Here is a 16,795-nt window from a genome sequence, read left to right on the forward strand (position 1 = left end):
ATCTTGTATTAGTGCGGTGTTTGTGTGAAGGAATGAACGTTCTAGAATAGAAAAGGCTTGAATAGTGAGGAACGCAACAAGCACAAAGCGACAAAGGGAAAGGAAGCAGAATACGCGTCTCTAGGGTTGAGGGCCCCAACTGCCTGAGGCACCGACTCGGCCTATAGTTTACTCAGAAATTACATTTTGTTTATAATAAAGAAAGAAATAAAAAAAAATGTAATGTAAAAAAATTACAGTAATATAATGATGATAAATAAAGTGTTTAAGTATATTTTTATTTTCTCACTTCGGCTAAATTTATTTCGATCTTTCTATTTAAAACTCATTTTTTAATTCTTATGAATTAACTAACAGTAATATATTTGAAGTACCGGTTTAAGTTTTTTATATAACATTAATAAGATTTAAAATAATATTTTTATTAAAAATGATATTACTAAAGAAGTGTTTAATAATAGAGAAATTTTTTGGTACTTAAAACTGTGCTCATTCTTCTGCTTTAACGTATAGTAATATATTTATTTATTATCACCAACTTTGCAAGTTCACTAGTAGCAGTAGGCCACTAGTCCCCACAATTGAGGCTTGATCACTATAAATAAATGGTCTTGCAAATGGCATGACAAACCTATTGAGACACACATCCTTCTTTCCCTGTCAACAGCAAAAATGAAGCTTCTCTTTGGCAGCCTACTATTTTGCTCTCTTCTGCTAAGCTCCTCTTTCTTGGAAGAAGCCATGGCCTATGAAGATTCATGTGAAATTATTTTCTTTGACTCCTACGTTTGATTTGATCTATTTTGAGGTTAATTAATTAATTAGGTGTGTTGATGTCATGCATGCAGCGTATTGCAGCAGCAAGTGTTCGGACAGATGCTCAGCGGCAGGTGTCAAGGATAGGTGCTTGAAGTACTGTGGAATATGCTGTGCAGAGTGCAAATGTGTTCCTTCTGGCACTTATGGGAACAAGCATGAATGCCCTTGCTACAGGGACAAGCTCAACAAGAAGGGCAAGCCCAAATGCCCTTGAAGAAGACCTTGTCTTGTTGTGTTTCTGTGTTTACAAATTACGTCATTACTTAATACTGTACTATCCGTGTCACCGCTTCCTAAGCTTGTGTTGGATTCTTGTTACTCTCGATGTCTGATGGATGTTAGATCTGAACGAGAATAAATTACACATCCTATTTCTGGATAATGGATAAATAAACAATCTCTCTCAATCACTGACAAAACAAAATGAAATTAATACCGGGTTTCTCGCATGTGATTCTTGGATGCCAGTTCCCAGATAAAAGTTTAAAGCACCGTCATGATGCACAACACACTTGCAAGCATGTGACATGTCAGGAACATTATAGTGTAGTACTACAAGCTGCCACGATACCAACACTTGCCATCCTACTATAATGAGTTCAACTCATTAGGACACTTTCTTTTTAAACAAAAATAGTCACTTATATAATTTAATATATTTTAATTTTAATTCTAGACAAAACAGCTTTTCAAATACCTTACAAACATTTTATATAAAATTAATAAAGGTGTAATAAAAACATATAATTCAAACTGATATAGCCATATAGGTTAATTTCTAATCTTAAATTATTAAATATAATTATACTATATGTAATAATTTTAATAGTAAGTTTTTCATTACCACGAGTAATAATTAGTCTGAAAACTAGTCAAACGACTATTATAACGATATTATTTTATATTAATTAAATCACTTCAGACAAGGTAAAAAAACATCGAATTCAATTTCATTAGATTTATAGTTTTGTTGCTTTATTTTTTAACATTTAATATAATTTACCATAAAATGACCTAAATTGTATAAAAAAAATTAATTAATTTTTAACTAATAATTAATCATTAAAATGTAATAAAAACTAATTTTAAGTGATAAATATTTCATGTTATATATAAGTTTATTATTTTATGTTGAAAATTAATATATCTTATTTAAATCAAATTATTAAACTAAATTATTCAGTTTTATTAATATTTCTTACGAAATACCTTTCCAAATAATTTCTTTTTACAAAATAATGTATGCTTTATATCGGGATTACTTACTATCTGACAAAGCTTTTATGATTTTTTTAATCGGTAAATGTTAATCGTTGATTGTTAGTGAAAATTTCGAATACACTTTCTTCTTTTCACTCAAACTTTATGTCTCTTCTCTCAAATTACCATACCTCCTTATAACTTTTATTATGACACATGTAATTAGGTGTCAAATATATTATAATATAAATTATATAATCAGATAAGTAATCAACTCAATTAAATATTGATTAAATTAATGAGTCATTAGTTAAACTAAAAAATATATGTTATTAAATATATAATTTTAGATAAATCATAAATTTACAAAATACTTTTGTTATACATATATCAAAATGATATTAAAATGATTTTATAGTGCAGTGGTCGAATACTTTATAAAATAAGTGAGGACATGTTTAATCTAATTATCCATAGATAGTGAGTCAGATTTATATTTTTATCAAAGTTATTGTGAATTTAATGTGATTTAATAACATATTTAGCTTGTGTTTGATTTCACGTTTGAAACGTGAAAAATCACGTTTAACGTGAAGCTACACATTATAGCTTTCACGTTAAACGTGATTTTTCACGTAAACGTGAAACCAAACACGCACTTAATATAGTTGTCCATTCAAATTATAGTTGTCAAAATGGGTAATATGGTCCCATCCACCAAGGATTGGACAATAGGTGAACCAATTCAATTCGGCTCATCTTTAAGTGAACTTAAAAAAAATTAACTATACTCGATCTATCATGAGTCGGTAAGTTAAATAGGTTGACTTACTTAAATTAATATATATATATATATATAAACAAAAAAGTACTAAACTTTATGAAAAAAATACATATTATAATCTTATGTTTTATAATTATAACTATATTAACAGATGGAACAAATAAAATATAAAAAAATAGATATTAACAATAACCAAGTTAATCAATGTATAAAATCAAAGTTGCATAAATATTGATAAATAATATCAAATTGACACTAGTTACCATAATTCACAATAAATATGTATAAAATTTAGTTAATGGTATAAATGTATAATTACATAAATTAACATTTGGGAACCTAGAAAGTAAAATAAAATAATAAAAAAATCAAAATATATATTTGGTAAGTTAACTCGACTCACCACGGATTGACTCGTGGTAAGTTAGGTTGTAAGTGAGTTGGACAAAGTTTTTCTTATAATTGTAACAGACCAAAATTTTGTCGCTCAAACCTGCGGTGGATCGAATTGGCTCATAAGTTTTTACCCACTTTGAAAGTTCTAGCTCAAATTAGTTGTACTACAGATTTTCAATTTTAGTCTATAAAGCTTAACCATGCTTTAAGTACTTACACCAAAATCCTTCCTAACTCAACATGTTAACAACAAATAGACCACCAACTTTTCAAATATATGGATCCACCAATACTTAGAGGAAGAATTACACTCGATACGAAGGACCATGTTATGGATCCACATGTTAATATTCCATCATACTTGTCTTGATGATAAACTGGTCATAAACCATCAAAGACTTTGATTGTATATAACTCATATTCATCCTCTTGCTCTATGGTGAAGGATTTTTCACTCTTGGCAAGCGGACCAAGCTTCGTTGTAGTAATTTGATATCGTCCTCAGGGATTTGGGAATACTAGTAATTTCCTTTCTTGTTTATAGAGAACATGGATGAAATATTGATTTAAGTTTATAATAAAGCAATTAAAAGCTAAAGTATAAATTTAATAGAAAACCTTATATGAGAAAGAAATTGGATTCAAATGTACTTTCTAACTCTTTTACTCTTCATCGGATAAATATGATTCCACTTCTATCACTTCCATGTTCAATAATTAGCTCAACCAGATTCCTCAAAATTGAGCCCTAAGGTGGTTAACCCTAATCATGATTCCTCTATGATTTAAGATTAACACATTGCATTAAGACAATAACTTGAACCAAAATGGCTAACAAAATCAAGTCTATTCCTAGAACAATAGATTATTAGGTGAATGATTCAGTTTGGGTTTTGAAAACGTTTCCCAACAAAGTTCAAAAACCTAAAATCATAAAACGGGTGATCAAACCGGATTAAGCCTTAAGAGAAGAATCAAACACAAGTAATAGAACTGAATATCATATAAATCTAAGAAGAAATAGAGTTAGTAGTTACATTGAATCCAACCCAAGAGAAACTAGCCACTCATGGTGAGGGCCATAGCAAATAACAAGATGAGATTACACAATAGAAGAGAAGAAATGAAGATGGATCATCGTTCCCAAGCAAGCCAATCTTCAAGTCTAATCTTCAAGCTCTCCTCTTCTCCTGGGTGATCTTTCTCTCTATTTTTCTTTTGTTTCGTTTTGTTTTCGATCCCCTTTTTTCGATCCTTTCTTGCCCTAAAATATGTCCTGTCCAAGTGAAAGTTGGGATTTTTAACCCAAGGCTGCAGCTCTGGAATGGGGACTGTAGCTCTGAATTTATGGACTGCCAAAAATGTTCCAAGGCTGGAGCTCTGGTTTCATGGCTGAAGCTTCAACTCTCTGGAATTGGTTCAGGCTTCGTGGCTGCAGCTTTGAATCTGGAGCTATAGCCTTAACTTTCTGGAACACTTCTTTTTGGTTCATGCTTCATGGCTGCAACTTTGGCTTTGGGGCTATAGCCTTGGATTTCCAACTTCATCAAAATCTACACAAAAAGGAAATATTTTCAACCAAAGAAACTACACACTTGTAACTTCTTAGATTAATCTTAGTTCATCTATTTGTAGGGTCAAATACAACCAAAAGTACTTACATCTCTCCCAAAAAAAAGTGCCAAATTAAGCATAAAAATATGCAATTTGAGCACTTATCACTCTAACGATGTGAGATTTTTATTATGTCTCCAATAATTCTCTTTTAAACAAATGACTGTGATTTAACCTTTCCTTACTATGAAAGCCAACTTTTCAATCTATACTCATAGGGCTTAACCATGTTCTAGGTACTTGTAACAACACACTTCCTAACTCTCAATGTTAACAACATGGAGACTTTCCATACATGGATTAACTAACATTGAGAGGAAGAATTATTTTTGATATGTAAGGATCCTATTCTTGATCCATTTGTCAATTCCATCATACTCATTTTAACGATCACCTGGTCAAAACTATCAGATTTGATACTAGTTTGTTAGGCTTGGGGTGCTTCAGATAATTACACACATGCATACATATTGGTATAATATTATTCACTATGAGCCTAAATCCTCATAGTTTTACATTTGAGCATCTTTCAAAACATCTCATATCAATAGATACTATGTATGTATATAAATTTATGTCCATTTTCTTATATTAATGATAAAACTTTGATTATATCCCAACATAATTGATATCAAATTAACTATATGATCAAAATTTTATATTTTTTAAAATTAAAAAACTAAATATTTTTATTTTAAAATAGTAAGACTAAACTTATAGATTGTAAAAAATTGAAGATGAAATAATGTTTAATCATAAAAAATTAAACCTATATAATCTTTTTGAAAACTCCAAAATTATTTAAGTGCAGAGAAAATAAACATGAAAAGATAAAATATAAAAGACAATATACTTTTAGGAAAATAATAATAAAATAAAGAAATTTTATTAAATTTTAAATTTAATATAATATTTGGTTCTTGAATTATTTGATATTTGATATTTGTTTTTTTAAATTAAAAATATATATAATTAAGTCCTTCACATTTTTGTATTATATTGTTATGATTTAATTTTTAAAGTTAATGCTATGTAAATTTGACATAACATTTTTTATATCATCATATTTGGATAGTCACATCACATATATTATTATTCCATATCATCATATTCATTAATATGTATCAAATTTTAATCTATATCTTATAAACTTTTATAATTTTTCTAATCACAATAACTATGGAATAATAAGAAATTTTAATAGACATAGAAGATGATATAAAAGATAATCAAATATAATTGTATAAATATGTGATATATAGAATTTTGCCAAATTTCACATATTGTAAATAAATTTTTAATTCTAAAAACCAAATCACAAAATTATAAAATAAAATGAAGGACTTAATTGTAATTTTCTTAGTTAAAAGCTTCAATTAATTTTTTTTAAAAAAATTTAAAGACTAAATGATATATTTTTATTTAAAAATTCAATTTTTTTTAGTTCAAAATTTTTTGAAAAAAATATGTGAGAAAACGAATGAATAGTTAAAAAAAAAAAAAAAAAAAAGGTAGTTGCTCCTGAAATGGCATAAGGTTGTAGTTAGATCTGGTGACCTACATTTCTCGTTGTTTTTAAGTGAAATGTGCGGCAAACCTTAGATATCCTCAATTCAATTCAAACGACACAAAAAGGGAGTAGCGGCCAACTGAGACGGCGTCGTATCGGTATCATCCTTTGGTAGCGGAAGATGGATAAGGGTAAGATCCAAGAGGTTATCGAGAAGCAAGTGCTCACGGTGGCGCGCGCCGTCGAGGACAAGATCGACGAGGAGATCGCCGCCCTCGAGCGCCTCGACGCCGACGACATCGAGGCCCTCCGCGAGCGCCGCCTCCAGCAGATGAAGAAGATGGCGGAGAATCGCTCCCGTTGGATCTCCCTCGGCCACTCCGAGTACTCCGAGATTCCCTCCGAGAAAGACTTCTTCTCCGTCGTCAAGGCCAGCGAACGCGTCGTATGCCACTTCTACCGCGAAAACTGGCCCTGCAAGGTTCGTACGTACACGCATGACTCGGAATTTTAATGTGGAATAATAGGAACATTCATGTTGATGATTTGCTTGCAGGTTATGGACAAGCATTTAAATTTGTTGGCACAGCAGCATATCGAGACTCGATTCGTGAAACTCAACGCCGAGAAAAGTCCCTTTCTGGCTGAGAAGCTCAAGATCATTGTTCTTCCTACTCTTGCCCTCATAAAAAATGCCAAAGTGGATGATTACGTGGTATGTATATGAAGCCACTTACTTGGTCTTATGTGTTTGCCAGGAATATTATGTTAGATACGGTTTTTTTTTTTGAGTGAAGCTCTACGAGCAATTTGTTTATACATCATCACTGGATATGTAACTTAATTTAAAACTTGAAGGGAGAATTTGTCATCATTTCAGTCTTAACCGGCCCAACAAAACCTTCCAGGACCATGCAGAACTAGTAGAAGATACCTGTGGTATAGGAAAAAGAAGAGTATAACAGACAAAAAAAACAGAGTGTATATATATTGACCATGCAAAGTGTTTTTATAATGTTATTTATTATGTATGATAGGTTTGATGATTTTAGTATGATTATTTTAAAAATCACACCTTCCAGGAATTCTGATTGATGGAAAGTTTTATATGGACAGTGAAGATATATTAAATTCTTTATTTAATTATCATTCAATTTTAGCAGCAGCAATATGATAATGGTGCTATGTGAATGACTAGGTTGGGTTTGATGAACTTGGTGGGACTGATGCGTTTAGCACGGAGGAGCTGGAAGAAAGATTGGCTAAAGCTCAAGTCATCTCTTATGAGGGTGAATCATCGCTCAATCATGCAAGGTCCAGTGCCAAAACCACAAGAAGTGTTCGGCAGAGCACCAGAGCAGACTCCTCCGATTCTGAGTAACCTGCATTTCCTGATGGTTTGTTTTATTATCCTGCTCTCCTGTGCCACCGGGTTACACTCTAAACTCGGTCTCAGTAACTGCCTTGGTGTGTCTCTATCTGTAAGAACTTATCATGATTGTAGATCCAGTAGATCTTCTTGAGATCATCCCTTTTTTACTGTAAGATTTTTGATATAGCCCCCTGATTATACTAACTTCATTAATCTTTGTTTATAATTTTATTTTATGAGTTTTGAGATCGATATGGTGCTTAATTATTGTGCTTTGCTAATTTATTGGTATTCCTACAAGTGTTACTAATAAGGTCCCGTGCTTCCTGTAGTGCATAGTGTCTACCTGCAGAGTAAATGTTGGCTGATGATAAGCTATTGAGCTTTATCGCCAGGACCACTGCTGTAGCCTGTATGGTTTCTATGTGGGAAACATATATGACTATATATTGTGGGTAGATCATTCAAAAGAGATGATGGATTCTTATTAAATGTGCTGTTGAAATTCATGAAACGCAGACGAATGCCAAATCTTTTACAGAAATTATCTTTATTTTGAAGCCTGAAACCCATGCCGAATGATTAGGGCTGGTCCTGAGAAATATTGATGAATAACAGGTTAAATACTGCTCGTTCTTGGCGAAGTAAGCAATACTAAAGTCTGTATCAGCATATCGGTATATTACTCTGCAAGTTATTACTGATTAACCGCTATCTGAACATCATTAATCAGCTGAAAGGGTTGTTGTTTATAAGCAGGAAATGTTTTTACCAATAATTATATTCTTGTTATAGATGCACCCCATGAAAAACAGAACTGGGCCAAAAATTTCCTCCTGCACAAGCTTAATGTACATCTAAACTTCGAGTATCTATTTTGTGGGAAACTGTGAATTCTCTTGGTAGACACTTTATGATGCGAGATTAGTCTAAACTTTCGAGTACTATTTTGTGGAAATTCTTGAAGTAGACACTTTGGAGATTAGTCTGAAAATACCTTGCAGCAATCCCTGTTGGCAGTGATATCTGGGACATGCTTGCTATGCACGTATGAAATGATATCCAATCCTTGGGAGAGAGCCTACGATCTATATGGGGAAAAATGTTATGCAAGCAGCAGGACTCGTTTATTTTTATTTCCTTTGCCGACTTTAGCGGAAATAACTAATAAATTCCACTTTTTTAGGAATGGATGCATGTATTCTAGCCAGGGATTGATTTTGTGATTCACAACCACCTAGATATAAGAAAAAGGGGCAGGAACAAATTCTTGATCAAATATAATTAATAAGAGAAAAATGTTATAAACTAGTAATAAATTAAGTGATTAGGATATTCGATGAGAGATTTACATAATAAATCTATCCATAATAATAGAATAAATCTATAAACAATATTAAAATAAATTCACAATTCAATCACTAATAAAATATCATAAATTAATATCAATAAGTAAATGTCAGCCCAATAGATTAACAACACATTTGACACTCCTAAAAAAAATGAAATACTGCAATTGTAATTTGTAATTTCGGATGTAAGTACATCACCATGTATACCAAACTGCTAATTTTTCTTTTATACAATAACGAAAGTGTAAAGTTAAAATATTATAGATATTAATCTAATTCCCCGTTATTACGTTTACAACAGTGTTATCGAACTGTTTTAATTAAGTTTTAATAAAGTAATAATTCAACTCGATAAAATCTAAAATAGCGCTCGTAAACATGGAAAGCTCCACTCAAAGTTAGGATCAGCTTTGGATATGGCCAGATAAGAAATATAAAATGAGAAAATTTAACCAAAATGTTAATGCTCTGCCTCAGTCCATACTCTTTAAATATATTCTCGAAAATATAAATACAGTGGTTTATATAATTAATGCAGAAAACAAATTACAGCAATTTCACACTAGTCTACCTATTATAAAGTATATATGTATTTTTCATTTGTTCTTATGTTGCCTATATCAGCATAACAGTAACCCCTTTATTTTAAACTGTTAAATATTGTAAATTTATGACAGCATTTTCTAAGACTGACAAAGGTTGAATGTTAACTTGACGATATCTAAGTGATAAGTATGTAGGTGGTTTATGATGGTCAACTACTACTATGCACAACACCTGGGACAGATTCTAACATGAAGCGGTAAAAAATGTTCCTCATACACTCATAGATGAATCATAAGTTTTAGTTATTGGATATATTAATAAAAAATTAATGTACGAGATTGAAGGAAGAAAACTCACGTAATCAGTAAAATATTTTTTTTTCTCAATTTATCCCGTCAAACCATCATGGCTGCACGCGCAACGGCGGCATTACTGTGGCCGCATACGCAGCGGCGGAACCTAGGGTTTCCAATTTCTTTCCTCCGCTCATAATTTGATTTTGCTATGACTATGGCTAACCGGAGAGAACGAGATTTGTTCTATGGTGACGCGATCCATCCCTCGAATGGCGAGGGTTTCGACGATTCCTCTTCGATGGACAGCGACAGTGCCTCATCATCGTGGCTACACACACAAGGGCGGAACCTAGGGTTTTTAATTTCTTTCCTCGGCTCGTAATCTGATTTCGCTATGGCTAACCAGAGAGAACGAGATTTGTTTCACGACGATGCGATCGATCCCTCGAACGAGGGTTTCGACGATTCCTTTTCAGTAAACAGCGACGGTGCCTCGTCACCGTAGCCGCACGCGCAACGGCGTTGCAACCTGGCCGCATGCACAATGACGACATCACCGTGACTCTCAAATATTTTTGTGATTATTTTTTTATATTTTTCCGGTTAAAAACCTTTTATTCCCAATCATTTTAGTGCCTCGTCTATAAGAGCATAGAAACCCCACTAGAAATATTCTAAGGCACATTTTTTATTATTTCATGTTAAAATCCATCATAATTTTGTCTTATCATATTTGATATTGTTGTACGTATACCAAATACTTTTTCTCTTTTATTTTATTTTTTATGAAAATTTCTACTGTACTATAGCATTTTCATAAACCTAAAGATGAAATAATATGGTTCATCATAGACTATATTACTGTCCACCCTAGTCTCCTTGTTAAAGATAAGTACAAGATTATTATTATTATTTTTAAAGAGATATAATTCTTTCATTCTATCGCATTTTTATAAAATAAAATAAAAATAAATCTTGATTCTTAATTAAGAAATAAAAGTCCAAGATGATAATAGTAGAATTAAACAAAGACAAATAATATTTTTTTTGTGTGATTCAGAAATATGTGTGAATCACTTTAATATGTGATTCACATATGTCTAGGTGGTTGCCAAGTTTACTGGGCCATACGTGTAAGGCATCAAGCCCCAGAAACTAACTAGGACAAAGTCTGAGTCTACGTATGCAGTTATCCAAGGATAGGACAAAACTTTCTACTCCATTCTACAGCCATAGAAGTAGAAGAACCTGGAGACATAGAAAGTGAAAGAAAACTAGACTATCAATAAATCCAACATGCAACCTCAAACAAGACAGAAAGACACTCTTAGAACCACCAGTTCCTCATCCCTGCGTGGCCTAAACTGCTTCCAAGTTGGCAATCCCGTTATCATTCATTTCCTCTTTAAAACTCCGTTCCCCTCCCACTCCACACTTCACACTTCACTAGTCACTACCTAACACACAATTAAACACTATGGATATCTGGTCGTGGATATGCGAGCTCCCCAACTCGGTGGAGTGGACCGAGTCCGACTCAACACCCATGTTGGAACTGGCGAGCGAGGAGAAAGACAACTCAACTCGTTCCATTCACCTGAAAGCGGAACGAAGCTCCGGGTCAGACTCAGAAGCAGTGGTGACCTTCACGGTGTGCTTGCAGGGCTTTCACCCACACAACGCACACAAGCCTCTATGGGTCTCCGAAAAGTGCCACCTTTCATCGGAAAACCCCTTCCTCCCACTCCTCCTGCAACTGCTCCAAGAAATCATATCCAACTCACCCACGGCGCACGATAGCACCTGCCCCAGGTCCCAGCTCCAGAAACTGAAAGCCGACCCCATCGCATGGATCATGGACTCACACACACCGGAATCCCTCTCCGCGTTCTTCAACTTCGTCTTCACCATGCGCCTCTTCTGGCTCTGCGCCTGCGACGCCCCCACCGACGCCGGCTCCCTCTACTTCCACTCCCTCCTCGCTCCCACCCTCCAAACGCCGTCGCCTAAACTCGCCTCTGTCCTCCGAACTTTCTTCATCACCGTCGGCGCCGACACCGAACTCTGCTTCATGCGCACCCTCGGTTACATCATAACAAAACTCCACATCATAGCACAATTGCCCGTAGTAGGGTTAAAAGCCCTATTACCAAACCCTTCTCCTCCGAAGTTCTCCTACGCCACCGAGGCTCACGGTCTTTGGATTCTCAAAGGCTACGCGCCGGTGATGACAATGAAACTCGCGCGAACCAACGCCGAGAAGACTCAATTCACCGGCATCGATGCCAAGGAGTCATTACTCCGTTACGCTCTCGCGCACCACCAGCTTGAAGCACACGTGCAGCTAGAGTACACCGTTGGATTCTGCGAGGGCTTCATTCAGGTTCGTGCACGTGTCGATAATGTAAGACTCCACGTGGCGAGGCTGGGGTTTAGCCAGAACGATGACGTGGATTTTGTTGAGGAGAAACACTTTCCGTCGCGTGTTCGGGTTTGGGTGGGCCCGGAGATCGGAGCGACTTACGTTGGTGGGCTGAGCTTGGGCCGGTCCACGGAGAACAAAGAGAGCGAAGTGGAAGTGAAGAGGATTGTGGAGGGTAATTTCGAGAAGTCGCAGGTGAAGACTTCGGCGAGGTCTTCGAGGAGGACGCGGAGTAAGAGTTGGAGAATGGACCAAGACGCGGAGGGGAACGCCGCGATATTCGACGCCGTTCTTTATGATAACAGTACGGGCCATGAAGTTGGCTCGTGGAGGCCCACGGCGGATGAGGCGGTCCATGGGCTTAGAGGGCGGTATGTGAAGGCGAATAGAGCGTTTACTAAGAAGGGGTCGGTGGTTATAGCGGGGGATGAATATGGAGAGAAGGTAGGGTGGAGGCTTAGCAAAGAGATGGAAGGGAGTGTGTTGAAGTGGAGAATAGGAGGAGAATTTTGGGTTAGCTATTTGCCCAACCATGCAAAGGGTTCTTATTTTGAAACTAGGTGTGTCGAGTGGTGCGATGAGGTTGACTTGCCTCTTATTCAACAAAATATACCCTAAGCATTCAATATCAAACTTCAAACCCTTCTTTAGAACAAAACATAGCATGGAACTAGTGATTAAGATTAGTATATGGTATGCTGTTTTCTTTTGGTTCATATACCGGTACTGTGGTTTAAGTGCTATATATTATATATATGTACAATAGCCATGAGTGCATTACTTATCTATCATGTCTAGTTTCTTATAAATTCCTGGCTAAAATGTTTTTTAAAAAAATCAATTGGTTAAATAAGCTCCCAGTGACTTTGCAATGATGATCATTTTGTGAGATACATTTTAAGGTAAAATTTATGATGATCAAAATAAATTTAAAGGCATATTTTAGTTATATTTAATAATTTAAAATTAGATGTACTGATAATTTAGTCATGTATACTGTGCAAATCAAGCTACAAATTGGATGCTACATTATGTTTCAAATAATCCACCCTTTTTTTTTTGTAATGCAATCAATATATTCAGCTTCGCAAGAAAGCATTGCGATTTTTTCGGTTTCCCCAGAATCATCCAAATCCTACAAGTTGTTTCACCAGTATTTCATAGCTGCGTGTACTAATACAAGTGCTTACTGCTTAATGGTAGTTTACCAGATTGTGCAACACAAAAAATAGTTAATTGAGTATCTTCTCCAAAAAAGAAAAGAAATTTATATATGAATTTCATAAATAATGAATACCCTACAATACATAATTAAGCATCAGCAGACTCAAATGTCTCGCAAGACTCCATAATCTAATTTCACAATTTCCTATCTAAAACAACAAACTGACAACAAAAACATGACAAGACTAAACTATAAAATAATTAAACCCAGTCAATCTTTAAGCTCACGACAAACTAACAATCCAGACACATCAAGTATATACGACCCTCGTTCAGACGTTTTTTTGTGATCCTCTGCACCTGCAAGATCTGACAAATGCTAGCACCAGTCTTCCATAAAGACAGCCATTCAGATGTTCATGTTTTGATAAAATAATGGTACAAAGACTTAAATGCAAAAAGCCCTGCAATGAAAAGGAAATAGTAAACAACAATTTTTACATAAGGTTTAAATGAAAACAAAAAACCATTAGGGATAACATATGGTATTGTCTAATTTAGAACTTCTTAATTTACATGATACAGATTAAAAAGGTTTTGCAAGGGGAAAAGAATAAAGCAGAGAGAGAAGAGAAATAAAGAATGACAAAATTTAACATTCTAGCTAAAGTACTGTTGTGTGTATTAATGTTGCAAACCTGGGTGTTTTGCAATGCTTTCTTAACAACATAATTGCCATAAGGATTTTGAATTACATAAAGAAACTCGGGGCTGGCCATTAGCTCCTGAACTATAATAGCAGCGTCCTCCGTTTCAGAAAATTCCAAGAGATTTTCCACAACATTGCTTGCATACTTGTTCATAGATAATTCAATAAATGTATTACGGAGCCGTGATATTAATATTGCATTTATCCACAATATTCTCCTTTTAACTAAAAACTGCACCACATAGTTTCTATCAACAAAATGAAAGAAAAAAAATGTTAAAATAATAAAATGAAGGAAAAATTCAAACTCAAAAGAAATATATAGAGTTCGAGATCAAAACCCATATGGATGCTCTGATAAGACTACGGCATTTATGATTATTTCGTTGACTAGTCTCAAGAAAGCTTCAGTCGTCTCACTCTCAGCATAGCCAATACATCTTTGAACAATAGAACATCCGCATTTATCTCTTGCAATCTCAAGAAAATTCTTCACCACTACATCCAAAATAGCCTGAAAGAAATTTTCGATTAAAGATTGACGGAAAAAGAATCTTATTCATGTTCACTTGTGTTGTGTAACATGAATAGTATTAATTATAAATTACTATAAATCATGTCAAATAAAAGCAAAATATCTAAAAAATATTAAAGAAAGCAATTCAATATTATTTCCTGGGTTAGTGAAGATAATTTAGGGCTTTGCTTTACATTTTTATTCCCAAGTGGGAACAGCTTCAGGCAGTGTTGAATGACATAACCACCATTAAAATTTTTCATCAATGCGACAGTGATACACCTCACAGCATCTGTAATTATCTGTATCATGTATGGGCTTTCGATGTACTCCAGCAGCATCTGAAAAACCCTATATCTGTAGCAAGAAAAATAGATTAATTAGAAAGAGAAATATAAAATAATGATTTAAATATGTTTAAATTTTGTCTCAATAAATAAATAAAAATTAATTTTGTTCCCTTATTTTTTTTATCCTTTATATTTTAAAGTCACCGTTTTTGGTTTTATTTAATATTTTATTGGTCTATATAAAATCAACAAAAAAAATTATTTTCACTCTTTCAAAATTTGAAATTACTATTCTGATCTCTAATATTCATTTTAAAATAAAAAATTATCTCTTGATTGTTAATATCACTAAATTGCAAGACTAAAAATCACTAGAAAGCGGCTGAAAAAAAAATCAAAAGTCTTTTATAGTCACAGTAATTCCTACTAGTTAAAAGAAAAACTGAAAGGGTACAAAATAATAAGTTGAAATTTTTTAGGGATATATAAAGATTAAAATCAGTTAAGATTTTATAGAAATTAGAAACAACTAAAATATTTGATACCCTTGCTCATGCATGCATACATCTTTGAGCTTTTCCACGTCCGTGACAATGAGATAGATAATAGCGTTGGTTTGGTGAACGCTAACATTGGTTGATTGAAAAAGCTTCTGGATGACGAAGTGTCCAAAATCGTGTTTGATCAAGTGGTGCAAATGACCCCTCAGTTCTTTCACGATCTTGCAGATTTCTTGGGGCGTGGCGCTATCGATCTTCTTCTGAAGCGAACGACATCCACGTGGATCCATGGCCATCGAAAGCCAGCGTCCCCGATGAGGCTCTAGATTGTGATGGTGTGAGACTGGGCGTGACCAAACCAATTGTTCATAGCTTGGTGTGTGTATGAAACTTCCATTAGGGTAGAGTTGGTACACGTGCGGCGTGGCTGCATTTGCAGCACCAGTGATCCTCATGCGATGCAACGTGAAATCATCGACATAAGGGTTGTCCAAGGTAAGGGATTCCATGTGTGACTCAAGGCCTCGCACTGGAGAAGCACGATTCAAGGCAGAGTTTTGCATACTTGTTGAAGGCAGCATGAAGGGGTAGGGATGATCGTTGTCGTTGTTCTGTGCCATTGCAAAGGACTGAGGGAGACTTTGACAACTCTTTCCAACAGAGAGGGTTTGATGAGAGAGTAGCATGTATCTTTTATAGACTCTCTCCTTCTGTGTGTGTATATATATATATATAGGTTTTTTTTTTATTCTAGAATGTATCTTTAAGTTGAATATATTTGATTTCATGATTAATGTGATTAATCCTAATTACGCCTCTCTCCTTTTTTAAATGCAATTATCTTGTTTCTTTTTAAATATGTACATTCTAATAATTAGGAATATTTTTTTATCTTTCCTTTTTAAATGTGATTATTTGGTTTCTTTTTAAAGAATGAACATATTTAAAAAGGAAAGATGAAAATATATATAACTAATTTTTAGATTTAACAAAAGGTATAATCGAAAAGAAATTAATATGATGAAGTGCAATCCATAAATGTATTAAATAATTCACAAATAACTGGTTTTTAACCTTGTGGTGAGGAGTTTAATTCTCACCCGGCCGGTTATGTTGCCTGGTGACGTTGTATCATAAAAAATATTAGTAATTGAAGGATTGCATTCTTTTTTATAAGCCACATTATTACTTCTTTATGGTGTTTTTTTTTGAAAGAGAGGAGAATGCGAAAAAAAAAAGTCTGAGAGAGAATTTAGTTTTATATATTGTTTAGAAAGGGTGAGAAATGAGAGAAAAGAGAAAAT

The 16,795-nt window shown here is 34.1% G+C and overlaps 3 protein-coding genes across 4 annotated transcripts; 2 read left to right on the forward strand and 1 right to left on the reverse strand.

The window, feature by feature from the left end:
• The first annotated feature begins 6,373 nt into the window (after positions 1-6,373).
• Positions 6,374-7,945, forward strand: LOC109818991 (thioredoxin domain-containing protein 9 homolog). Its single transcript, XM_020384558.3, has 3 exons — positions 6,374-6,804; positions 6,880-7,038; positions 7,522-7,945. Exons 1-3 carry the CDS (start codon positions 6,505-6,507, stop codon positions 7,702-7,704), a joined length of 642 nt encoding a protein of 213 aa, XP_020240147.1. The 5' UTR covers positions 6,374-6,504; the 3' UTR covers positions 7,705-7,945.
• Positions 7,946-11,236: 3,291 nt separating this feature from the next.
• On the forward strand, positions 11,237-13,097 carry LOC109794248 (uncharacterized). The gene has a single exon (XM_020353715.3). It carries the CDS (start codon positions 11,367-11,369, stop codon positions 12,927-12,929), a length of 1,563 nt encoding a protein of 520 aa, XP_020209304.1. The 5' UTR covers positions 11,237-11,366; the 3' UTR covers positions 12,930-13,097.
• A 436-nt stretch (positions 13,098-13,533) lies between these two features.
• On the reverse strand, positions 13,534-16,484 carry LOC145949627 (pumilio homolog 12-like). 2 transcript variants are annotated; one of them, XM_083060194.1, is made up of 5 exons: positions 15,537-16,484; positions 14,896-15,058; positions 14,526-14,698; positions 14,231-14,432; positions 13,534-13,939 (listed from the first exon to the last, which is right to left on the reverse strand). In XM_083060194.1, exons 1-5 carry the CDS (start codon positions 16,277-16,279, stop codon positions 13,808-13,810), a joined length of 1,413 nt encoding a protein of 470 aa, XP_082916320.1. In that variant the 5' UTR covers positions 16,280-16,484; the 3' UTR covers positions 13,534-13,807. The 2 variants fall into 2 exon arrangements, with proteins under 2 accessions (XP_082916320.1, XP_082916319.1); XM_083060193.1 differs by having other exon boundaries at positions 13,536-13,939; positions 14,174-14,432; positions 15,537-16,480.
• Between the last annotated feature and the right edge of the window lie 311 nt (positions 16,485-16,795).

Source organism: Cajanus cajan, chromosome 7, assembly GCF_000230855.2.
Source record: "Cajanus cajan strain Asha chromosome 7, NIPB_CcT2T_4, whole genome shotgun sequence".
Lineage (NCBI taxonomy): Eukaryota > Viridiplantae > Streptophyta > Magnoliopsida > Fabales > Fabaceae > Cajanus > Cajanus cajan.

Excerpts from the sequence above, each read along its gene's own strand:
- LOC109818991 (XM_020384558.3), top strand. The coding sequence starts at position 6,505 with ATGGATAAGGGTAAGATCCAAGAGGTTATCGAGAAGCAAGTGCTCACG. Across the intron at positions 6,805-6,879 it reads GCGAAAACTGGCCCTGCAAG|GTTATGGACAAGCATTTAAA; the intron begins GTTCGTACGTAC and ends ATTTGCTTGCAG. Across the intron at positions 7,039-7,521 it reads CCAAAGTGGATGATTACGTG|GTTGGGTTTGATGAACTTGG; the intron begins GTATGTATATGA and ends GTGAATGACTAG.
- LOC109794248 (XM_020353715.3), top strand. The coding sequence starts at position 11,367 with ATGGATATCTGGTCGTGGATATGCGAGCTCCCCAACTCGGTGGAGTGG.
- LOC145949627 (XM_083060193.1), bottom strand. The coding sequence starts at position 16,279 with ATGAAATCAAATATATTCAACTTAAAGATACATTCTAGAATAAAAAAA. Across the intron at positions 15,059-15,536 it reads GTATGCATGCATGAGCAAGG|ATATAGGGTTTTTCAGATGC; the intron begins GTATCAAATATT and ends TTCTTGCTACAG. Across the intron at positions 14,699-14,895 it reads TCCCACTTGGGAATAAAAAT|GCTATTTTGGATGTAGTGGT; the intron begins GTAAAGCAAAGC and ends AATTTCTTTCAG.